Source organism: Aphelocoma coerulescens (genome assembly GCF_041296385.1).
Source record: "Aphelocoma coerulescens isolate FSJ_1873_10779 chromosome Z unlocalized genomic scaffold, UR_Acoe_1.0 ChrZ, whole genome shotgun sequence".
NCBI lineage: Eukaryota > Metazoa > Chordata > Aves > Passeriformes > Corvidae > Aphelocoma > Aphelocoma coerulescens.
Window position 1 is genome coordinate 45,821,193 of NW_027184085.1, and position 23,859 is coordinate 45,845,051.

The following is a 23,859-nucleotide window of genomic DNA, read 5'->3' on the forward strand; positions in this document are numbered from 1 at the left end:
CCTTGTTCAGTGGCAAACATGTGGGGAAGAAGGTCTACAAAAGTGCTTCCTGAGGTTTTGTCCCCCAGCTATCATTGAAGGAGTGATTTCCTTTGTTGCTGCAATGTTCAGCTTCTCAGTGTTCAGCTTCTCAGCGTGGGCTATAGGGGCTTGGTGTGTTTTCAGAGTTACTCCTAGATGCCTTGAGGTTACGGGCTAGGAGGGCTTTTTGTGCTGCTTTGCAGGCTTTTTTTGGCGTTGGCTGTAGAGAAGGTCTGGTTCTATGCATGAATTCACAAAGCAGCCTAGAGCGGCCGCTATTGTGATGTCAGCGGCCGCATCCCGGCGTTGTCAAGGCAAAGCTGCCGTGCCGAGGCACGGAAGGCCTCAGTGTGCAGAGCAGCTCTGTGGCGTGCTCACTGCAGGCGGACCCTGCTGATCGCGGAGGGCTCTGCCAGCAGGCTGCACCCTGACGGGACTCTTGAGTCTTTTTGGTTTTCCCCAGGAGTCTTGTCCGGTGCAAACTTGAGCAGCGCTGCTCGAGCCATGGAGGGAGTGTGTGCTGCAGTTTGCACGGCATTTTCCGTGGCTTATTCTGGGTACTTTTTCACCCACCTGGCACGTAAGTAGACCTTTTTGTTCAGTGCAGCATATGGAAACCAAATTGCCATGAAGATGCCTTTAGTGGGGTAAAGCTGCTGTCAACAGCTCCAGCTAAGAAGGGCGTGTCTGTAGCCAGCAGGGCGTGGGCAGCATTTGTAATGTAGCCTGCAGGGGTTCTGCTCCCCCCCATCCCGGCAAGGCCTGTGGCAGTGGAGTGTGCAGTCTCCTCAGTTTGCTGGCTGAAGCAAGACATCTTCCAAGATGGGAAGATGCGGAGAGCCTGGCAGGAGTCCTTGTAGAAACTGTGCGCTGCTCTCTAGGACTGAGGGGAAGCATCTTCTCCTCTGCATTCCCTCATCCCAAGGATGTGCCTGTGGAACTTGACATTTCCTGCGTGCTAAAAGAGCCGTTGGCTCTGTGCTGAAATCCCAGAACCAGCTTGGCAAAGGCCTCTGAGATAGACATTTTTAGAAGAGTTCTTGTATGCTCCTGCACGCAGGAGCTGTTCCTGTGCTGTGTCACAGTAGAACTGCCACCACGGTTGAGGGGGACTTGGGGGAAGCTTTTCTGTGGAATCATTTTCAGCAAGCTCATGGGAATTGCTGTGTGCAATCTCTTCAGAAAACTGAAGTGCAGGAAGGGGAGGAGCTGTAGCTCCTGCTGGGTGGGGTGGGGTTGGGCAGAAGCATTGACTACTACAGAACCACTTGGGCTTTCTTAGTCTCACGTTTCTGTGGCTTGAGTGGCCAAAGAGGACAACAGGTAGACACAAGGCAGCATTTTGTGCTGTTGTCTTGCTTGCTGTGTGGCACACGGGTTGCTGCTGGAGGGATGTAGTGAAAGCAAAACGCTCTCCCTTGGGTTGACTTCTTGGTGGGCTTGCCCAGTGCAGGCAGTTTTCTTACAGCATCTGGTTCTTCTTCCCTTGTGTGTTGCAGGTCACATTGCCCATGCCTGGAGAGAATCCGGTCCGTGGGTGAGTGGGAAAGGAGCCTTTGGCGTTGGTAGCATTTGACGACTTGGAGCAAGCTGTGAGCTGGGCCTGTTGCAGTCCAGTGCCAGCCTGGTCAGATGAACGAAAGTACAGTCCAGGCTCTGTGCAACAGCAGCAGCAGCAGCAGCAGCAGCAGCAGCAGCAGCAGCAGCAGCTGCAGGGGATCCCTGCCTGTTTTGTCTCCATGTTCCATTTCAGAGCTTTTGATCAGATGAAAGTGGGGTTGCTTGGTGCTTTGAGCCATGATGGAATTTCTCCTGTACAAGAGAGTGCGGTCGCATCTACTTGGCCCATTTTACTTGAGTTTGAACAACTGAGGATCCCATTTCTCTGCAGATGATTTCTCCTTAGTGCATCTGGGTCTAGAGCAGAGTATAAAGAAGGTTGCTTGTCCCTCATGCTGCTGTCTGTCTGCAGAGCACAAAACAAACCTCGGAGCGTCCTCTGGCTGTGTGTCTTCCTGAAGACGAGGCCAAAGGGGAGGAAGATGCCAACCCAGCTGCATCTGCTGCCACCGCAGGGCCTGAGCATCCAGCATCAGTAAGTGGCAGCTCTGGGAAGCCCTGTGGCTGGAGCAAAGCAGAGCTGCAGGTTTCTGATCAGACAGCATCTCCCATGTGTGGCTGAAGATGCTGAGGCCTGGAATCTTTTCAGCGCTTCCAGAGCGCTTCCCCCAGCCACGAGCCCTTGAAAAGGGGTGTGGAACTCGGATGTTTAGACATCAGTTTCCCACTATTCTGACAGGGGCTGTGAATTTGTCTTAGCAAGAGACAAGAGGTAGCATTAGGATGTCTTTGCCCTGGGGAACAAGGGAGGCCCTTTGTGCCCTGTGGCTGTGCAGGCTCTCTGTCAAAGATGCAGTTCAAAGCAGTGCAAAGATGCAGTTCACAGCCTCGCAGGGCATGGAGGAGTCACTGTCCCCAGGAGGGACCTGGCGCTCTCCATGGAGCAGCTGTCAGTAGCTAAAGGAACAGCTGAGATACAGCGGGGTCTGCCGCTGAATATATCTAAAGGTTCTGCCTGACAGGTTCCTCCCTGTCCCTCATGCTGCTGTCTGTCCACAGAGCACAGGGGCAGCGTCAGCACCTGCTCTGGCTGCCTCTGTACCCGAGGAAGAGGCTAAAGAGGAGGAGGGTGCCAAGGAACCTGCCCCTGCGGTCAGCCCACGGCCTGAGCAGCTCACATCAGTAAGTGCCTGCTTTGGTTAGCAGTGTCTTTGGTGTCATTTAGTCCCTCGTGTAAAAGCAGCCTTTGGATTTTGCGCCTTGAGTTGGAGAAGTGGGCAGCAAAAGCCGAGAGGTGAAGAGCCCTGGATGTGGCCGGCAGCATCTTCCTAGGGGCTTGCATTTGAAATGGGATCAGAGGGGCATCTCTGCCAGGCACCCTTCTGACCCAAAGTCATTTCTTGTCCCAGAGCTCCACCTCCTCTGTCCTGGCACCTGCACGGGCTGCAGCTGCAGGCTCTGAAGAAGCCTCCAGTCCCCGAGCTGGAAACTCGAGCACGAGCAGCTCGTGCACCTGGAGCACAAGCAGCTCGTGCACCTGGAGCACAAGCAGTTCCTCTGGCAGCACTGAGGACCTGCAGGAGAAGACAGAGGAGGAGTGCCTGGCCATGCTGAGTATGTCCTGTGTATTCCTTGTCTGCTGGAGCAGTGCCTTGTGTGTGCATGTGTCAGCATGAGCTCCTCCCACCTCCTGTTCTCCTCAGCGGAGTGTCGGGTCCTGAGGCCTCCACACAGGACCTGTTGTTGTGCTTTGAGGTGGCGAGAGAGCACCTCAGAGGCTCTCCTGCCTCTGAGGGCAGCTCGGCCTGGCTTGGCTTTGCCTGAGCTGCCCTCTGTGCAGAAGGGAAGCAAGAGATTGTTTCTGGCTGAGCAGGAGGCTGTGACCCAGCGAATGAGTGGGCCTCAAGGAGCTCTCTGGGCCCAGCTCCTGGGGGGCACAGCCAAGGTCATCTTCAGAAGGTAGCCCGGTCCTAAAAGATGAGGGACCTCATTCCTAAAGCCCATGCAATGGGTTATAAGATGAGCTGCTGCTCTTGAAAGGGAGAAAGGCATTGTTTAGGCAAAGTGCTGAAAGGTGGAGATCGTGCCTCTGCTGGAAGCACTTTGCAATATTCTTCCTGTTCTGGAAAGGGCAGCTGTTGATAAAAATTGATTCCAGAACCCAAGATGCCTGCCTTTACATTTGCAAGGATTAAAGCTTTGGTTGAATGTCACAGAGTGTTTATTCCCAAGAACAGAAAGGTTTTGTTCTTCCTGCTGCCCTTAATGTTTCTAGACAACAATCACTTCTCTTGGTTACTGCTGTCTTTTCTGATCCGTGTCTCCTCTGACTGATTCTCCATGTGCTTAGTTTTTAGTTTGGACAGTCAGGCTTTGCGCAGGCAATCTGTGCTGCAGAGCTGACTGTTTTGTTGCTGTGGTGGTAGTGGTGGTGGTGTTGTAGTGGTGCGGTTGTTGTTGTGGTTCGCTGAGTGACTGAGAAGAAAGGGCCTGGTGTCCCCAAGGAGAGCGGGGAGAGAGAGTGGGGCTGCCTTTCTGATCTGCTGCAGGGTGGGATCTCTGTTGTGAAGTGAGCATCTTTCCTTTGGTTTCTTTCAGGGATGCTGGTGAGCGAAGGAGATCCCGAGGCTAAATACACAGAACTGGAAACTATTGGCAAAGGGTGAGTGCAGCCACCGTTCCTTCTTCAAAGGGAGGGGCTGTGTATTTTGCTGGTGTCACATCTCCCCAGCGTGACGTCAGGCAAGCTCCAAAGCTGTTCAGACACTGCGTTGAGATGCTCCCGTCCCTCAGTACTGGTCAGCGTTTATAGCTGTGGTCCGAAGGCATGGCAAAGACACCTGGATGCTGGCAATGTCTTTTCTGCGGCAAAGAGCAGCGCCTGGCAGATCTCCTGTCCCTCAAGTGTGTGGCACCTCTTTGCCGCTTTTCTTCGCAGAAACCATTTTTACGTGTCCCAAAAGAATACAGAAGATGTGGGAATGAAAGGAGCAAAAAGTGTGCTGCCTCAAAGGTCAAGTTAGCAGCTGAGAGCTGCCAGAGAACAGCTGTCAGTAGCATTTCTTTCCAATATTTTGCTGAAAACAAGATTCAGTGCTCAGGATGACCGTCACCTAGTCTAGAAGCCAAAAGCAGAGGTGAAAGAAGCAACTCTCTTTTATAGCTGAGGTGGCAAAAGCCAAAGCTTCAGGGAAGCGCCGGTGCCGATGCACTCTAGAGGAAAAGGCATCACCTGCCTGATGGCAGAGCCCTCATGGATCCTGTGGGGATTTGGCCTTTCCTGCAAAGAATCCCCCAAGCTGTTCCCTTTTGAAAGCCAGCTCTGCTGACTGTAAATGGGATGGATTTGCAGCATTTCCTCTGGGAGCAGCCAAGTGTACAAGAACTCGCCTGAGGAGTAGAGTCCTTCCTGTGTCTGGGGCACCGAAGAGAAGCAGCTGCTGATGGCTCTGGACCCGGAATGAAGCTGTCTAGGGATGCCCTGTGTAGAGTACTTCTCCATTTGTGTGTGCAACAATGGAGGCCTTCGGCTGCTCTGGCTGTGGCTGGAGACTACTTTCCTTGGCAGCTGGAGGAAGGATCTGTCTCTAGATCTTTTCCTCCAATGGCTGTTCCGTGAGTTCAGGCTTCTCAGAAGGCCTGTGTGGTGTTGCCTGAGTTTGGCAGATAGACTCCAAGGAGAGGTGTGGGAAGGCCCAGCCGGAGTGTGTGTGCCTGGAAAAATCCCACCCACGTGCACACACGGAAAGAACAAAGGGAAAAAGACCCAGACCAGAATCTGTCGTGTCCCATTTGAGATTTGCCCCAGGCCTTTTCTTCCCGCTGGACCGCAGTGTCTTGCACTTGAAGGGACTAAAGGACTTCTCCTTTCTCCGCTGCTGTTTTGTTTCTAGGGGTTTCGGCACTGTGTGTACGGCAGTGGACACTGCCACAGGAGAAGAGGTAAGCGTCAGGCAGCGCCGCAGCTTCTGCAGCTCTCGAGTGCCCTCCCCTCTGCTGTCAGCTGTGGCTGAGCTTTGGCTGGCCAGTAGAGCTTTGCTTCCAAGGGCCACTGAAGTGCCGAGCAGTGTCCGCCTGCCAAATACAGTGGGGACAGATTTTGTCCTTCTCAGCTGCCCCAAGGAATGCGAGGAGGCCAGGCGGTTTCTCTCCTAGGAGGAGACGCAGCCAGCTGGGTCTTAGTGCCAAGGTGGTGTCTTAGAGCATGGCACTGCTCTTTGGGGCCGGCAGCTCAGGATTCCTGAATTCTCGTTTCTGGCTCGTAGCAAATACATGGGAATCGTGCTGGTAGCTCCTTAGCCACCTGCAGGGCTGCCCTTGGGAACTGTGCTTCGAGAGAGAGGTCTGCAAGGGGACTCTCAAGGGCCTATGCCATGCTCAGAGCCCGGCGTGCATGGCTAGAGGATCAAGGCGTGGGCTATTCCTTTTTGCAGTCAGGCAGTAATTGCAAATGTCCGTGGTGTGACGGAAAGTGTTTTAGTGCAGCAAAATGACAGCTCCTGAAGTGTGGAAGGGCTAGGGTTGTCTTTTTGGGAGGTAGCCTCAATGATGTTTTCATCATCACAGCATTTTTTCTGTAAAGTGAGTAGGGTTGTATTTCCTGGGGTTTAACCCTCCAGATGCTTTTAGGACGGCATTTTACCCGTCATGTCTGTAAGAGTTTGCTGTGTTGTTGTGCACTCAAGAATGCCAGCGGTTGCTGGAGTAATGATGTAACCCCCTAGAACTGCCAGTGGTTTCCCAGCAGTTTGGCTCCATTTTCACCGGCACAGAATGGCTTCCTGCTTGCAAGAGGTGTGTGAATGGAAATGCTGAAGATAAAGTAAGGCCCTGGGGGAAGGCTGTGGGCGTAGGGAGTGTTGTTAGAGCTTTGAGGTGGAGAGTTTAGAGCGTGTTTTGCCTGGGTGTACAAAGCAAAGGCTCTCTGGCTCTGTGTCCTGGGACTGGCGCCCAAGCGAGCGGCGTAAGAGGCTCTTGCAAGCTCAGCTACGAATTCCTCTGATGTCCAGTCGCAAGGCGGTTTGGCCCCGCCCAGCTCTGTCATCCCAAAATCACTGTCTCATCGTTCCCGTTGTGGTCTCCTGCCACAGCCTTCTTTGGTTCACGGTTTTCCATGTCGTTTCAGGTGGCCATAAAGAAAATCAGTCTCCTGCGAGAGAGCAGCACCGAACTGTGCGTGAACGAAATCCAGGTCATGCGCGACAGTAAGAACGCCAACCTCGTCAACTACGTAGACAGGTGAGTGGTTCTGCTCTTCTGCCATGAAGGGTCATTGCCATCCTGCAAGCTAAAGGATCAGCCACTCCTTTGGTGGCTGGCAGAGAACAGAGCTGTTAATTCCTGTTTCTCTGCTGATCTACGGCGTCTTGGGAGGAGATTGCACTGGGGCTGCATTAATCTTTCCTGGCATACCTAGTTTGAAGTGCGCTTTCAAAGACCTGACTCGGCCCTACCTTACTGAGCCAACAGCCTCAAAGTTCCCCCCTCCCTGCACTTCATTTTCCAACAGGTTTGGGGCTTGATTTTTTCCCTCGGGTCTTAAGTGCTGACAAAGCACTGTAGATCTTATTTCCTTTGCCTGTTCCCAGTGTTTTGCATTGGTGTGGATACCAAGAAGGCTTTTAGACTGCACAGAGTTCAAGGCCTGTGGAGCCTAGTGAATGACTATTCACTTGCTCCTGCCTTCCTCCGAGAGAGACACGGAGACAAGAATCCATCAGGTCATGTAACTGTGCGCATTCATCTCCACGCTGTTGTTTCCTCCTTTCAGCTACCTGGTGGACGAGGAGCTCTGGCTAGTGATGGAATACATGGACGGAGGCTCTTTACACGATGTCATTAGGGAGACTCGTATGGCAGAAGGAGAGATAGCAGCTGTCTCTCGGGAGGTGAGGGATGGCGCTTGTGCTTCCCGTGGCTTGGGCGGGATGGTCCTTCCCAACAGGTGGTAAGGAGAGGAGTGATTTCATCTTCCCAGCTTGCTTCCTGCCTTTCTGTTACGACTGGCAGCAGCAAGAGCATCCGAAGTGCCTGCCAGCGTGCCTGCCCTTCTCCAGCTGTGTTTGTTTGTGTCTGCCTCTCTGAACACTTGCCTGGACCCGAAGTGTACTGCATTCCTTCCCTGTAAGAGCAAACGGGTTGGTGGCACAATGTCAGACAAGTGGCAAAGACAAAGAGATACTCTCGGGACTCTCACAAAGCTCAGGCTCAAAGGAGATGCTTGCACCCAAAGTGGTGTTTGCAAAAGCATCCGCTGTCGTCTGGCTGGAGAGAGCACAGCCCCTGCAGCAGCGCTCCTTCAGTGTGTGCTTGCAGGCCACTGGCCAGAGGAACAATTGCCCTTTCTGTCTCAGAAGCGAATATGCATGCCCTCACTTAAAAAGGCACTGCTGTCCTCGTGTTGGAGCAGCAAGCTCTTGCCCTTGCCAGCAGCCTGTCCTGCCATGGCTCAGCATCCCCCAGCGAGTCGGTCTTGCAGGTTTGCCACTTCCCTGCTTGTAGGATGAAATCAGATGAGGAACTCTTAGGCTCGTGTTTCTTTTCTCTCTCTCAGTGCCTGCAAGGCCTGGATTTCCTTCACTCCAAGCAAGTGATCCACCGAGACATCAAAAGCCACAACATTCTCCTGGGCTTGGACGGATCTGTCAAGTTGGGTGGGTGTTGTTGGCCAGGCTCAGCCATGGCGGGCTGCGGTGTGGGGCTGCCTTTGAGTGACTGCCAGGTCCCCAAGAGTGGTGCCCGTGGCAGTGCAGGCTGCCCTGCTGCGAGCGCAGAGCACAGCTGCAACGTGCAGGGAGGTGTGGCTGGGAAGAAGGTGTCAGGAGTGGCTCTGGATTGTGCGTGTCCCTTCGTTACGGGCTAAAGCTTCAGGGGACTGAAAGCCACTGCCCGAAACTGGGGGCTTTTGCTCAGTGGCCAATTCCGTATTTCCTCGGCTGCAGGCCGGAGGAATGCCAGCATGGCCCCTTTTGCAGCCAGATTCCACACTGCCTTCTGGGACGTTGGTACAGCGGGGAGTTCTTTGGTTTGCTTTCCTAATTCGGGGCCGACTTGACCAGAGGGCTTTTTTCTCCTCAGCTGATTTTGGCCTCGCTGCTCAGCTCACCCCTGAGCAGAGCAAACGGAGATCAGCTGCCGGGACTACTCACTGGATGGCGCCAGAAATTTTCACCAGGAAGCCCTACGGCCCCAAAGTGGACATTTGGTCCTTTGGCATCGTGGGGATCGAGATGGTGGAAGGAGCGCCTCCTTACCTGATGAACACCTCTGCCATGGTACGCTGCAACTGCTCTCAGACTCTGCTGTCATTCTAACAAAGTCTGCCCCCGTTCTTCGGCCCGGGAAGCTTGCCTAACACCTGAAGACGATAGGTTCCAGGCCGCATAGTCTCTCGTGCTTCTTGTCCAGACCGTCCCCTTGGCATTTACTCACAAACAGCACTAAAAAATCCTTTTGTGATGCCTTTTGCTTGATGGAAGCTCTGCCTAAGGGAGCAGTGAGCAGTGTATAATAATAGATATTATTTTATGTAATAATCCTTGGAAACTGTAGAGTTCGACCAAAGTCCCTCTTCCAAATTGCCTGTAAGAGCTGGTGTCGTTCCTCAGAGAAGCAAAGTGTGCTTTTGCCAATGGAGTTGCTCCCAGTTTGGTCAGCCATTGACATCGGGGGCACAGCAGGAGCCTTTGCATAGTGGACTAGCTGTGGCTGTCTCTGGCTTTGGGCTCTTTTGTGTGGGGTAGGAAGGGCATGTCCAAGCCTGTGGCAGGGAGGGAAGTGCCACTGGAGAGTGGAGCTTCTCCCGTGGGGTCTGGGTGAGCGGTTTGGCGTACGAAGGAGACAGGCAGAGCGCGGCGTTTCCTTCTTCTCTAGGTTCGACAGCTGATAAGCACCGGGGGCACCCCGAAGCTGCAGAACCCCAGGCAGCAGTCCGCTTGGTTGCGAGACTTCCTGCACTGCTGCCTGGAGACAGACGAGGACAGGCGCTGGTCTGCCCAGGAGCTTCTGCAGGTAAAAGGCCAAGCGGCTGCAGGGTGCGCCAGCTGCCCGCTGCCAGGGGCTTCCCATCCGCTCAATCCAAGGCGTCAGAGGGGCACCAGTCCTAGGAATCGCCAGTCTCGGGGCTTTTCAAAGAAAAACGAAGGAGAATCCTGGGTGGGGATGGGTTGGAAGGAGCCTTTCAAGGTCACCCAGACCAAGTGGTCCGCAAGGAGCAGGGACGTCGTCAAGTAGATCAGGTTGCTCAGGGCCTCATCTGAGCTGACCTCGAATGTTCCCAGGGATGGGGCTGCGAGCAGCTCTCTGGGCGACCTGTGCTGGTGTTTCAGCACTCTCGTCACAAAGAGTTTCTTCCTTAGACCTGATCTGAATCTGCCCTCTTTGTGTTGAGAGCTATTATCCCTTGTGCTAATGCGACTGTGCTTGCAAAAAAACATGTCCTCAACATGCTGTGAAGCCCCCTGGAAGTCTTGAAAGGCAGCAAGAAGGTGTGCCCAGGGCCTTCTCTTCTTGGGGCAGAACAAGCCCAGCTGTCTCAGCCTTTCCTCAGAGGAGAGGTGCTCCATGCTGAGATGGTCATTTCTGTGGCCCAGTTTTGCCCTTTGGGAACACACTCAGTGTAATGTGGTAGCAAAAGAAGTGAAGTAGAATAATAGCAGGTAGGGAGGGCTGAAAAGGTGGTGGAAGAAGCCAATGAAATCAGCTCCTGGCAATAATTTTGAGATTTGGGTGTGGGAAGGAAGGAAGGAAGGAAGCAAGAACGGAGGGAAGGGAGGGAGGGAGGGAGGGAGGGAAGGAGGGGCTTTGGGCAGCTCCCAGTGAGCCTCAGAGGGGCCTTGGCTTGGCCCTCCTGCCCCACTTGTAGAGGTTTGTGCCACCAAGGTGGGGACAGCTGAGCAGGACTTGGCCAGGCTGGCCCATTGCTGCCTGGCACAGCCATGTAGACGACGTTGTGGCAGAGAGGGAGCGGCAGAAGGTGCCGCTCGGCTGTCCCTGCTGTGGAGGGAGGTGCCAGCACTGCTCCCCCTTCAAGCCAGCGCTGAATCCGTCAGCCACTTGTGTCAGTGGTTTTCAGAACATGGGCCAAAATCCTACGGGGATCAGCCTTTCTCCAAGGGATTGGAGTTTCCTGAGGAATGCCTTACGCTCCTCACCTTTTTTTAGCAACTAAAATAGCCCATGACCTTAGAAAAGGGCAACCTCAAGAAGCCTGTTGAGTGTCCTGATGAAAGGAAGACATGCAAGCTGCATTCCCACAATGTGGGCACAACAAAAATCTCAAGAAGCTGCAGACACCTGCAGGATTAATGGATTTGTGGGATTGTGAGCCATGTTTTCCTATGGTAGCAAGGTCCTTGACGTGGAGACAGAGGTGCAGAGAGTGCCCTCATTTCTGCGTCTTTCTGGTAACCAGAGAAAGCCTGTTTGAGCCCATGAGGAGTGGAGTTGGGAAAGCAGAAGTTAATTTTTTCCTTTTCTCTTTGGGCAGCATCCGTTTGTAACCTCAGCCAAGCCGACCTCCAGCCTGACGCCTCTGATCATGGCAGCGCAGCAGTTTATGGCCGACAGGAGATACTAGCCCTGGAAGAGGCCACTTGTTGTTTTTTTGTAGTTGGTAGTTTTTTATAGTTTGGAGTTTTTTATAGTTTGTAGTTTACAGTTCATAGTTTGTAGTTTCTAATTTTTTAGATTGATAGTCAAAATAAATACTCTATAAAACTTTCATTGGAAGACTCGCTTTGTTCTCACCCTGTGAATAGGCTCTAAATTTGCTTCTGAATGGTCAGGTGGTGCGTAAACATGGGAAGACGCATGGATGGCATTTGTGGCATGGTTTGGAAGTGGGCAAAAGTCTGCTTTCTTCGTTATCTCCAGGCTACAACCTCGTGTGGAGATACAGGCTCACAGCTGTGAACAGAGGAGGGCAAAACGGGGCAGAGCAGTGGTGTCACTGCTGGGGACGCCGCCGCCGTGGCCCTGGTTGTGTTGCAGCTCCTGGAAAGGTTGGGAGTGTCTGTGTTGCTCTGGGCAGAGGGGCAGGGAGCCGGGCTTCTTTGCAGGCTGGGGCGCAGGTGAGCGTCCAGCGGGCACGCGAGTTCTGCCACGGGAACTGAGGCTGAGGCGAGGGAGTGACAACTTGTGCAGTTTGGATCTGCGTGAGCCACGGCTTCTCTCAGCTCAGCACCCAGCATGAGGGACGCAACTGCCCAGACAGAGCTGGCCTGGGGTCACGCTGCATGAGAGCTTGGGAGGGGACACAGCCAGGGCAGGTGACCTAAACTGGCCACAGGTATATTCCAGACCATTTGACATCCTGCTCAGTGTTTCAAGCTGGGCGCAGGAAGGAGGGAGGAGGGGACGTTTGGAGTGACGGCATTTGTCTTCCCAAGTCACTGTGAGGCGTGAGGGGACCCTGCCCTCCTGGAGACGCAAAACACCTGCCTGCCCTTGGGAAATGGTGAATGAGTTCTTTATTTTTCTTTGCTTGAGCGTGTGGCTTTTGCATTCCCTATGCAACTGAATCGATCTCAACCTGTGAGTTTTCCAGCTTTTACCCTTCCGATTGTCTCCCCAGGGAGCCAGAATGGCTGTGCGTGGTGCTTGGTTGCTGGCTGGGGTTAAACCACAGCATGAGAAATAGAGAAAAAGTGGTTTAAAAGCGAGAGGCAGAGGAATGAAGCTTCCAAACTTTGGGGCGGTGGTGGTTTTTCTGTTTTCCTAAGCCTGCCTTCCTGCAGCCCTCCCAGCACCTGCTCTATTTGCTCTCTGCCTCACAGCTTCCAGTTTTGCTGGGACCGGCCCATTTGGGCCCACTGCTTTCCTCCCAGCAGCACCTTCTGAGTTGTCCCACACTGTGTTGGTACTTTCTTTTCTTTCGTCCTTTCTTTACATCCATAGCAGGCAGCTCTCTGTGGTGCATGGATGAGCGCAGGGAGGCTCCCAGAGGTGCACCTCAGATGGGCAAGTCTCCTTGGAGATGCCACAGCACTGCAGCAGCAGGATGATGTGTATGCAGTGGATGAACTGTTGCTTGGCTTTCCATGTTTTCATCAATCCTACCCTTTGTAGGCCTGTGTCCCACCTTGTTCAGTGGCAAACATGTGGGGAAGAAGGTCTACAAAAGTGCTTCCTGAGGTTTTGTCCCCCAGCTATCATTGAAGGAGTGATTTCCTTTGTTGCTGCAATGTTCAGCTTCTCAGTGTTCAGCTTCTCAGCGTGGGCTATAGGGGCTTGGTGTGTTTTCAGAGTTACTCCTAGATGCCTTGAGGTTACGGGCTAGGAGGGCTTTTTGTGCTGCTTTGCAGGCTTTTTTTGGCGTTGGCTGTAGAGAAGGTCTGGTTCTATGCATGAATTCACAAAGCAGCCTAGAGCGGCCGCTATTGTGATGTCAGCGGCCGCATCCCGGCGTTGTCAAGGCAAAGCTGCCGTGCCGAGGCACGGAAGGCCTCAGTGTGCAGAGCAGCTCTGTGGCGTGCTCACTGCAGGCGGACCCTGCTGATCGCGGAGGGCTCTGCCAGCAGGCTGCACCCTGACGGGACTCTTGAGTCTTTTTGGTTTTCCCCAGGAGTCTTGTCCGGTGCAAACTTGAGCAGCGCTGCTCGAGCCATGGAGGGAGTGTGTGCTGCAGTTTGCACGGCATTTTCCGTGGCTTATTCTGGGTACTTTTTCACCCACCTGGCACGTAAGTAGACCTTTTTGTTCAGTGCAGCATATGGAAACCAAATTGCCATGAAGATGCCTTTAGTGGGGTAAAGCTGCTGTCAACAGCTCCAGCTAAGAAGGGCGTGTCTGTAGCCAGCAGGGCGTGGGCAGCATTTGTAATGTAGCCTGCAGGGGTTCTGCTCCCCCCCATCCCGGCAAGGCCTGTGGCAGTGGAGTGTGCAGTCTCCTCAGTTTGCTGGCTGAAGCAAGACATCTTCCAAGATGGGAAGATGCGGAGAGCCTGGCAGGAGTCCTTGTAGAAACTGTGCGCTGCTCTCTAGGACTGAGGGGAAGCATCTTCTCCTCTGCATTCCCTCATCCCAAGGATGTGCCTGTGGAACTTGACATTTCCTGCGTGCTAAAAGAGCCGTTGGCTCTGTGCTGAAATCCCAGAACCAGCTTGGCAAAGGCCTCTGAGATAGACATTTTTAGAAGAGTTCTTGTATGCTCCTGCACGCAGGAGCTGTTCCTGTGCTGTGTCACAGTAGAACTGCCACCACGGTTGAGGGGGACTTGGGGGAAGCTTTTCTGTGGAATCATTTTCAGCAAGCTCATGGGAATTGCTGTGTGCAATCTCTTCAGAAAACTGAAGTGCAGGAAGGGGAGGAGCTGTAGCTCCTGCTGGGTGGGGTGGGGTTGGGCAGAAGCATTGACTACTACAGAACCACTTGGGCTTTCTTAGTCTCACGTTTCTGTGGCTTGAGTGGCCAAAGAGGACAACAGGTAGACACAAGGCAGCATTTTGTGCTGTTGTCTTGCTTGCTGTGTGGCACACGGGTTGCTGCTGGAGGGATGTAGTGAAAGCAAAACGCTCTCCCTTGGGTTGACTTCTTGGTGGGCTTGCCCAGTGCAGGCAGTTTTCTTACAGCATCTGGTTCTTCTTCCCTTGTGTGTTGCAGGTCACATTGCCCATGCCTGGAGAGAATCCGGTCCGTGGGTGAGTGGGAAAGGAGCCTTTGGCGTTGGTAGCATTTGACGACTTGGAGCAAGCTGTGAGCTGGGCCTGTTGCAGTCCAGTGCCAGCCTGGTCAGATGAACGAAAGTACAGTCCAGGCTCTGTGCAACAGCAGCAGCAGCAGCAGCAGCAGCAGCAGCAGCAGCAGCAGCAGCAGCAGCTGCAGGGGATCCCTGCCTGTTTTGTCTCCATGTTCCATTTCAGAGCTTTTGATCAGATGAAAGTGGGGTTGCTTGGTGCTTTGAGCCATGATGGAATTTCTCCTGTACAAGAGAGTGCGGTCGCATCTACTTGGCCCATTTTACTTGAGTTTGAACAACTGAGGATCCCATTTCTCTGCAGATGATTTCTCCTTAGTGCATCTGGGTCTAGAGCAGAGTATAAAGAAGGTTGCTTGTCCCTCATGCTGCTGTCTGTCTGCAGAGCACAAAACAAACCTCGGAGCGTCCTCTGGCTGTGTGTCTTCCTGAAGACGAGGCCAAAGGGGAGGAAGATGCCAACCCAGCTGCATCTGCTGCCACCGCAGGGCCTGAGCATCCAGCATCAGTAAGTGGCAGCTCTGGGAAGCCCTGTGGCTGGAGCAAAGCAGAGCTGCAGGTTTCTGATCAGACAGCATCTCCCATGTGTGGCTGAAGATGCTGAGGCCTGGAATCTTTTCAGCGCTTCCAGAGCGCTTCCCCCAGCCACGAGCCCTTGAAAAGGGGTGTGGAACTCGGATGTTTAGACATCAGTTTCCCACTATTCTGACAGGGGCTGTGAATTTGTCTTAGCAAGAGACAAGAGGTAGCATTAGGATGTCTTTGCCCTGGGGAACAAGGGAGGCCCTTTGTGCCCTGTGGCTGTGCAGGCTCTCTGTCAAAGATGCAGTTCAAAGCAGTGCAAAGATGCAGTTCACAGCCTCGCAGGGCATGGAGGAGTCACTGTCCCCAGGAGGGACCTGGCGCTCTCCATGGAGCAGCTGTCAGTAGCTAAAGGAACAGCTGAGATACAGCGGGGTCTGCCGCTGAATATATCTAAAGGTTCTGCCTGACAGGTTCCTCCCCGTCCCTCATGCTGCTGTCTGTCCACAGAGCACAGGGGCAGCGTCAGCACCTGCTCTGGCTGCCTCTGTACCCGAGGAAGAGGCTAAAGAGGAGGAGGGTGCCAAGGAACCTGCCCCTGCGGTCAGCCCACGGCCTGAGCAGCTCACATCAGTAAGTGCCTGCTTTGGTTAGCAGTGTCTTTGGTGTCATTTAGTCCCTCGTGTAAAAGCAGCCTTTGGATTTTGCGCCTTGAGTTGGAGAAGTGGGCAGCAAAAGCCGAGAGGTGAAGAGCCCTGGATGTGGCCGGCAGCATCTTCCTAGGGGCTTGCATTTGAAATGGGATCAGAGGGGCATCTCTGCCAGGCACCCTTCTGACCCAAAGTCATTTCTTGTCCCAGAGCTCCACCTCCTCTGTCCTGGCACCTGCACGGGCTGCAGCTGCAGGCTCTGAAGAAGCCTCCAGTCCCCAAGCTGGAAACTCGAGCACGAGCAGCTCGTGCACCTGGAGCACAAGCAGCTCGTGCACCTGGAGCACAAGCAGTTCCTCTGGCAGCACTGAGGACCTGCAGGAGAAGACAGAGGAGGAGTGCCTGGCCATGCTGAGTATGTCCTGTGTATTCCTTGTCTGCTGGAGCAGTGCCTTGTGTGTGCATGTGTCAGCATGAGCTCCTCCCACCTCCTGTTCTCCTCAGCGGAGTGTCGGGTCCTGAGGCCTCCACACAGGACCTGTTGTTGTGCTTTGAGGTGGCGAGAGAGCACCTCAGAGGCTCTCCTGCCTCTGAGGGCAGCTCGGCCTGGCTTGGCTTTGCCTGAGCTGCCCTCTGTGCAGAAGGGAAGCAAGAGATTGTTTCTGGCTGAGCAGGAGGCTGTGACCCAGCGAATGAGTGGGCCTCAAGGAGCTCTCTGGGCCCAGCTCCTGGGGGGCACAGCCAAGGTCATCTTCAGAAGGTAGCCCGGTCCTAAAAGATGAGGGACCTCATTCCTAAAGCCCATGCAATGGGTTATAAGATGAGCTGCTGCTCTTGAAAGGGAGAAAGGCATTGTTTAGGCAAAGTGCTGAAAGGTGGAGATCGTGCCTCTGCTGGAAGCACTTTGCAATATTCTTCCTGTTCTGGAAAGGGCAGCTGTTGATAAAAATTGATTCCAGAACCCAAGATGCCTGCCTTTACATTTGCAAGGATTAAAGCTTTGGTTGAATGTCACAGAGTGTTTATTCCCAAGAACAGAAAGGTTTTGTTCTTCCTGCTGCCCTTAATGTTTCTAGACAACAATCACTTCTCTTGGTTACTGCTGTCTTTTCTGATCCGTGTCTCCTCTGACTGATTCTCCATGTGCTTAGTTTTTAGTTTGGACAGTCAGGCTTTGCGCAGGCAATCTGTGCTGCAGAGCTGACTGTTTTGTTGCTGTTTTGTTGCTGTGGTGGTAGTGGTGGTGGTGTTGTAGTGGTGCGGTTGTTGTTGTGGTTCGCTGAGTGACTGAGAAGAAAGGGCCTGGTGTCCCCAAGGAGAGCGGGGAGAGAGAGTGGGGCTGCCTTTCTGATCTGCTGCAGGGTGGGATCTCTGTTGTGAAGTGAGCATCTTTCCTTTGGTTTCTTTCAGGGATGCTGGTGAGCGAAGGAGATCCCGAGGCTAAATACACAGAACTGGAAACTATTGGCAAAGGGTGAGTGCAGCCACCGTTCCTTCTTCAAAGGGAGGGGCTGTGTATTTTGCTGGTGTCACATCTCCCCAGCGTGACGTCAGGCAAGCTCCAAAGCTGTTCAGACACTGCGTTGAGATGCTCCCGTCCCTCAGTACTGGTCAGCGTTTATAGCTGTGGTCCGAAGGCATGGCAAAGACACCTGGATGCTGGCAATGTCTTTTCTGCGGCAAAGAGCAGCGCCTGGCAGATCTCCTGTCCCTCAAGTGTGTGGCACCTCTTTGCCGCTTTTCTTCGCAGAAACCATTTTTACGTGTCCCAAAAGAATACAGAAGATGTGGGAATGAAAGGAGCAAAAAGTGTGCTGCCTCAAAGGTCAAGTTAGCAGCTGAGAGCTGCCAGAGAACAGCTGTCAGTAGCATTTCTTTCCAATATTTTGCTGAAAACAAGATTCAGTGCTCAGGATGACCGTCACCTAGTCTAGAAGCCAAAAGCAGAGGTGAAAGAAGCAACTCTCTTTTATAGCTGAGGTGGCAAAAGCCAAAGCTTCAGGGAAGCGCCGGTGCCGATGCACTCTAGAGGAAAAGGCATCACCTGCCTGATGGCAGAGCCCTCATGGATCCTGTGGGGATTTGGCCTTTCCTGCAAAGAATCCCCCAAGCTGTTCCCTTTTGAAAGCCAGCTCTGCTGACTGTAAATGGGATGGATTTGCAGCATTTCCTCTGGGAGCAGCCAAGTGTACAAGAACTCGCCTGAGGAGTAGAGTCCTTCCTGTGTCTGGGGCACCGAAGAGAAGCAGCTGCTGATGGCTCTGGACCCGGAATGAAGCTGTCTAGGGATGCCCTGTGTAGAGTACTTCTCCATTTGTGTGTGCAACAATGGAGGCCTTCGGCTGCTCTGGCTGTGGCTGGAGACTACTTTCCTTGGCAGCTGGAGGAAGGATCTGTCTCTAGATCTTTTCCTCCAATGGCTGTTCCGTGAGTTCAGGCTTCTCAGAAGGCCTGTGTGGTGTTGCCTGAGTTTGGCAGATAGACTCCAAGGAGAGGTGTGGGAAGGCCCAGCCGGAGTGTGTGTGCCTGGAAAAATCCCACCCACGTGCACACACGGAAAGAACAAAGGGAAAAAGACCCAGACCAGAATCTGTCGTGTCCCATTTGAGATTTGCCCCAGGCCTTTTCTTCCCGCTGGACCACAGTGTCTTGCACTTGAAGGGACTAAAGGACTTCTCCTTTCTCCGCTGCTGTTTTGTTTCTAGGGGTTTCGGCACTGTGTGTACGGCAGTGGACACTGCCACAGGAGAAGAGGTAAGCGTCAGGCAGCGCCGCAGCTTCTGCAGCTCTCGAGTGCCCTCCCCTCTGCTGTCAGCTGTGGCTGAGCTTTGGCCGGCCAGTAGAGCTTTGCTTCCAAGGGCCACTGAAGTGCCGAGCAGTGTCCGCCTGCCAAATACAGTGGGGACAGATTTTGTCCTTCTCAGCTGCCCCAAGGAATGCGAGGAGGCCAGGCGGTTTCTCTCCTAGGAGGAGACGCAGCCAGCTGGGTCTTAGTGCCAAGGTGGTGTCTTAGAGCACGGCACTGCTCTTTGGGGCCGGCAGCTCAGGATTCCTGAATTCTCGTTTCTGGCTCGTAGCAAATACATGGGAATCGTGCTGGTAGCTCCTTAGCCACCTGCAGGGCTGCCCTTGGGAACTGTGCTTCGAGAGAGAGGTCTGCAAGGGGACTCTCAAGGGCCTATGCCATGCTCAGAGCCCGGCGTGCATGGCTAGAGGATCAAGGCGTGGGCTATTCCTTTTTGCAGTCAGGCAGTAATTGCAAATGTCCGTGGTGTGACGGAAAGTGTTTTAGTGCAGCAAAATGACAGCTCCTGAAGTGTGGAAGGGCTAGGGCTGTCTTTTTGGGAGGTAGCCTCAATGATGTTTTCATCATCACAGCATTTTTTCTGTAAAGTGAGTAGGGTTGTATTTCCTGGGGTTTAACCCTCCAGATGCTTTTAGGACGGCATTTTACCCGTCATGTCTGTAAGAGTTTGCTGTGTTGTTGTGCACTCAAGAATGCCAGCGGTTGCTGGAGTAATGATGTAACCCCCTAGAACTGCCAGTGGTTTCCCAGCAGTTTGGCTCCATTTTCACCGGCACAGAATGGCTTCCTGCTTGCAAGAGGTGTGTGAATGGAAATGCTGAAGATAAAGTAAGGCCCTGGGGGAAGGCTGTGGGCGTAGGGAGTGTTGTTAGAGCTTTGAGGTGGAGAGTTTAGAGCGTGTTTTGCCTGGGTGTACAAAGCAAAGGCTCTCTGACTCTGTGTCCTGGGACTGGCGCCCAAGCGAGCGGCGTAAGAGGCTCTTGCAAGCTCAGCTACGAATTCCTCTGATGTCCAGTCGCAAGGCGGTTTGGCCCCGCCCAGCTCTGTCATCCCAAAATCACTGTCTCATCGTTCCCGTTGTGGTCTCCTGCCACAGCCTTCTTTGGTTCACGGTTTTCCATGTCGTTTCAGGTGGCCATAAAGAAAATCAGTCTCCTGCGAGAGAGCAGCACCGAACTGTGCGTGAACGAAATCCAGGTCATGCGCGACAGTAAGAACGCCAACCTCGTCAACTACGTAGACAGGTGAGTGGTTCTGCTCTTCTGCCATGAAGGGTCATTGCCATCCTGCAAGCTAAAGGATCAGCCACTCCTTTGGTGGCTGGCAGAGAACAGAGCTGTTAATTCCTGTTTCTCTGCTGATCTACGGCGTCTTGGGAGGAGATTGCACTGGGGCTGCATTAATCTTTCCTGGCATACCTAGTTTGAAGTGCGCTTTCAAAGACCTGACTCGGCCCTACCTTACTGAGCCAACAGCCTCAAAGTTCCCCCCTCCCTGCACTTCATTTTCCAACAGGTTTGGGGCTTGATTTTTTCCCTCGGGTCTTAAGTGCTGACAAAGCACTGTAGATCTTATTTCCTTTGCCTGTTCCCAGTGTTTTGCATTGGTGTGGATACCAAGAAGGCTTTTAGACTGCACAGAGTTCAAGGCCTGTGGAGCCTAGTGAATGACTATTCACTTGCTCCTGCCTTCCTCCGAGAGAGACACGGAGACAAGAATCCATCAGGTCATGTAACTGTGCGCATTCATCTCCACGCTGTTGTTTCCTCCTTTCAGCTACCTGGTGGACGAGGAGCTCTGGCTAGTGATGGAATACATGGACGGAGGCTCTTTACACGATGTCATTAGGGAGACTCGTATGGCAGAAGGAGAGATAGCAGCTGTCTCTCGGGAGGTGAGGGATGGCGCTTGTGCTTCCCGTGGCTTGGGCGGGATGGTCCTTCCCAACAGGTGGTAAGGAGAGGAGTGATTTCATCTTCCCAGCTTGCTTCCTGCCTTTCTGTTACGACTGGCAGCAGCAAGAGCATCCGAAGTGCCTGCCAGCGTGCCTGCCCTTCTCCAGCTGTGTTTGTTTGTGTCTGCCTCTCTGAACACTTGCCTGGACCCGAAGTGTACTGCATTCCTTCCCTGTAAGAGCAAACGGGTTGGTGGCACAATGTCAGACAAGTGGCAAAGACAAAGAGATACTCTCGGGACTCTCACAAAGCTCAGGCTCAAAGGAGATGCTTGCACCCAAAGTGGTGTTTGCAAAAGCATCCGCTGTCGTCTGGCTGGAGAGAGCACAGCCCCTGCAGCAGCGCTCCTTCAGTGTGTGCTTGCAGGCCACTGGCCAGAGGAACAGTTGCCCTTTCTGTCTCAGAAGCGAATATGCATGCCCTCACTTAAAAAGGCACTGCTGTCCTCGTGTTGGAGCAGCAAGCTCTTGCCCTTGCCAGCAGCCTGTCCTGCCATGGCTCAGCATCCCCCAGCGAGTCGGTCTTGCAGGTTTGCCACTTCCCTGCTTGTAGGATGAAATCAGATGAGGAACTCTTAGGCTCGTGTTTCTTTTCTCTCTCTCAGTGCCTGCAAGGCCTGGATTTCCTTCACTCCAAGCAAGTGATCCACCGAGACATCAAAAGCCACAACATTCTCCTGGGCTTGGACGGATCTGTCAAGTTGGGTGGGTGTTGTTGGCCAGGCTCAGCCATGGCGGGCTGCGGTGTGGGGCTGCCTTTGAGTGACTGCCAGGTCCCCAAGAGTGGTGCCCGTGGCAGTGCAGGCTGCCCTGCTGCGAGCTCAGAGCACAGCTGCAACGTGCAGGGAGGTGTGGCTGGGAAGAAGGTGTCAGGAGTGGCTCTGGATTGTGCGTGTCCCTTCGTTACGGGCTAAAGCTTCAGGGGACTGAAAGCCACTGCCCGAAACTGGGGGCTTTTGCTCAGTGGCCAATTCCGTATTTCCTCGGCTGCAGGCCGGAGGAATGCCAGCATGGCCCCTTTTGCAGCCAGATTCCACACTGCCTTCTGGGACGTTGGTACAGCGGGGAGTTCTTTGGTTTGCTTTCCTAATTCGGGGCCGACTTGACCAGAGGGCTTTTTTCTCCTCAGCTGATTTTGGCCTCGCTGCTCAGCTCACCCCTGAGCAGAGCAAACGGAGATCAGCTGCCGGGACTACTCACTGGATGGCGCCAGAAATTTTCACCAGGAAGCCCTACGGCCCCAAAGTGGACATTTGGTCCTTTGGCATCGTGGGGATCGAGATGGTGGAAGGAGCGCCTCCTTACCTGATGAACACCTCTGCCATGGTACGCTGCAACTGCTCTCAGACTCTGCTGTCATTCTAACAAAGTCTGCCCCCGTTCTTCGGCCCGGGAAGCTTGCCTAACACCTGAAGACGATAGGTTCCAGGCCGCATAGTCTCTCGTGCTTCTTGTCCAGACCGTCCCCTTGGCATTTACTCACAAACAGCACTAAAAAATCCTTTTGTGATGCCTTTTGCTTGATGGAAGCTCTGCCTAAGGGAGCAGTGAGCAGTGTATAATAATAGATATTATTTTATGTAATAATCCTTGGAAACTGTAGAGTTCGACCAAAGTCCCTCTTCCAAATTGCCTGTAAGAGCTGGTGTCGTTCCTCAGAGAAGCAAAGTGTGCTTTTGCCAATGGAGTTGCTCCCAGTTTGGTCAGCCATTGACATCGGGGGCACAGCAGGAGCCTTTGCATAGTGGACTAGCTGTGGCTGTCTCTGGCTTTGGGCTCTTTTGTGTGGGGTAGGAAGGGCATGTCCAAGCCTGTGGCAGGGAGGGAAGTGCCACTGGAGAGTGGAGCTTCTCCCGTGGGGTCTGGGTGAGCGGTTTGGCATACGAAGGAGACAGGCAGAGCGCGGCGTTTCCTTCTTCTCTAGGTTCGACAGCTGATAAGCACCGGGGGCACCCCGAAGCTGCAGAACCCCAGGCAGCAGTCCGCTTGGTTGCGAGACTTCCTGCACTGCTGCCTGGAGACAGACGAGGACAGGCGCTGGTCTGCCCAGGAGCTTCTGCAGGTAAAAGGCCAAGCGGCTGCAGGGTGCGCCAGCTGCCCGCTGCCAGGGGCTTCCCATCCGCTCAATCCAAGGCGTCAGAGGGGCACCAGTCCTAGGAATCGCCAGTCTCGGGGCTTTTCAAAGAAAAACGAAGGAGAATCCTGGGTGGGGATGGGTTGGAAGGAGCCTTTCAAGGTCACCCAGACCAAGTGGTCCGCAAGGAGCAGGGACGTCGTCAAGTAGATCAGGTTGCTCAGGGCCTCATCTGAGCTGACCTCGAATGTTCCCAGGGATGGGGCTGCGAGCAGCTCTCTGGGCGACCTGTGCTGGTGTTGCAGCACTCTCGTCACAAAGAGTTTCTTCCTTAGACCTGATCTGAATCTGCCCTCTTTGTGTTGAGAGCTATTATCCCTTGTGCTAATGCGACTGTGCTTGCAAAAAAACATGTCCTCAACATGCTGTGAAGCCCCCTGGAAGTCTTGAAAGGCAGCAAGAAGGTGTGCCCAGGGCCTTCTCTTCTTGGGGCAGAACAAGCCCAGCTGTCTCAGCCTTTCCTCAGAGGAGAGGTGCTCCATGCTGAGATGGTCATTTCTGTGGCCCAGTTTTGCCCTTTGGGAACACACTCAGTGTAATGTGGTAGCAAAAGAAGTGAAGTAGAATAATAGCAGGTAGGGAGGGCTGAAAAGGTGGTGGAAGAAGCCAATGAAATCAGCTCCTGGCAATAATTTTGAGATTTGGGTGTGGGAAGGAAGGAAGGAAGCAAGCAAGAACGGAGGGAAGGGAGGGAGGGAGGGAGGGAGGGAGGGAGGGAGGGAGGGAGGGAGGGAAGGAGGGGCTTTGGGCAGCTCCCAGTGAGCCTCAGAGGGGCCTTGGCTTGGCCCTCCTGCCCCACTTGTAGAGGTTTGTGCCACCAAGGTGGGGACAGCTGAGCAGGACTTGGCCAGGCTGGCCCATTGCTGCCTGGCACAGCCATGTAGACGACGTTGTGGCAGAGAGGGAGCGGCAGAAGGTGCCGCTCGGCTGTCCCTGCTGTGGAGGGAGGTGCCAGCACTGCTCCCCCTTCAAGCCAGCGCTGAATCCGTCAGCCACTTGTGTCAGTGGTTTTCAGAACATGGGCCAAAATCCTACGGGGATCAGCCTTTCTCCAAGGGATTGGAGTTTCCTGAGGAATGCCTTACGCTCCTCACCTTTTTTTAGCAACTAAAATAGCCCATGACCTTAGAAAAGGGCAACCTCAAGAAGCCTGTTGAGTGTCCTGATGAAAGGAAGACATGCAAGCTGCATTCCCACAATGTGGGCACAACAAAAATCTCAAGAAGCTGCAGACACCTGCAGGATTAATGGATTTGTGGGATTGTGAGCCATGTTTTCCTATGGTAGCAAGGTCCTTGACGTGGAGACAGAGGTGCAGAGAGTGCCCTCATTTCTGCGTCTTTCTGGTAACCAGAGAAAGCCTGTTTGAGCCCATGAGGAGTGGAGTTGGGAAAGCAGAAGTTAATTTTTTCCTTTTCTCTTTGGGCAGCATCCGTTTGTAACCTCAGCCAAGCCGACCTCCAGCCTGACGCCTCTGATCATGGCAGCGCAGCAGTTTATGGCCGACAGGAGATACTAG

The 23,859-nt window shown here is 53.6% G+C and overlaps 2 protein-coding genes across 2 annotated transcripts; both read left to right on the forward strand.

Moving 5' to 3' along the window:
- Nucleotides 1–1,532: 1,532 nt before the first annotated feature.
- LOC138103861 (serine/threonine-protein kinase PAK 3-like) lies at nt 1,533–11,158 on the forward strand. Its single transcript, XM_069002468.1, has 13 exons — nt 1,533–1,558; nt 1,634–1,793; nt 1,994–2,116; nt 2,641–2,763; nt 2,991–3,195; nt 4,180–4,243; nt 5,475–5,523; nt 6,707–6,819; nt 7,352–7,469; nt 8,135–8,234; nt 8,659–8,855; nt 9,454–9,591; nt 11,069–11,158. The coding sequence occupies exons 1-13, from the start codon at nt 1,533–1,535 to the stop codon at nt 11,156–11,158; spliced, it is 1,506 nt and encodes a 501-aa protein (XP_068858569.1).
- A 3,034-nt stretch (nt 11,159–14,192) lies between these two features.
- LOC138103862 (serine/threonine-protein kinase PAK 3-like) lies at nt 14,193–23,859 on the forward strand. Its single transcript, XM_069002470.1, has 13 exons — nt 14,193–14,218; nt 14,294–14,459; nt 14,660–14,782; nt 15,307–15,429; nt 15,657–15,861; nt 16,857–16,920; nt 18,152–18,200; nt 19,384–19,496; nt 20,029–20,146; nt 20,812–20,911; nt 21,336–21,532; nt 22,131–22,268; nt 23,770–23,859. Exons 1-13 carry the CDS (start codon nt 14,193–14,195, stop codon nt 23,857–23,859), a joined length of 1,512 nt encoding a protein of 503 aa, XP_068858571.1.

Excerpts from the sequence above, each read along its gene's own strand:
- LOC138103861 (XM_069002468.1), top strand. The coding sequence starts at position 1,533 with ATGCCTGGAGAGAATCCGGTCCGTGG. Across the intron at positions 1,794-1,993 it reads GAGCTTTTGATCAGATGAAA|AGCACAAAACAAACCTCGGA; the intron begins GTGGGGTTGCTT and ends GTCTGTCTGCAG. Across the intron at positions 8,856-9,453 it reads TGATGAACACCTCTGCCATG|GTTCGACAGCTGATAAGCAC; the intron begins GTACGCTGCAAC and ends CTTCTTCTCTAG.
- LOC138103862 (XM_069002470.1), top strand. The coding sequence starts at position 14,193 with ATGCCTGGAGAGAATCCGGTCCGTGG. Across the intron at positions 19,497-20,028 it reads CTCGTCAACTACGTAGACAG|CTACCTGGTGGACGAGGAGC; the intron begins GTGAGTGGTTCT and ends TCCTCCTTTCAG. Across the intron at positions 20,147-20,811 it reads TAGCAGCTGTCTCTCGGGAG|TGCCTGCAAGGCCTGGATTT; the intron begins GTGAGGGATGGC and ends TCTCTCTCTCAG.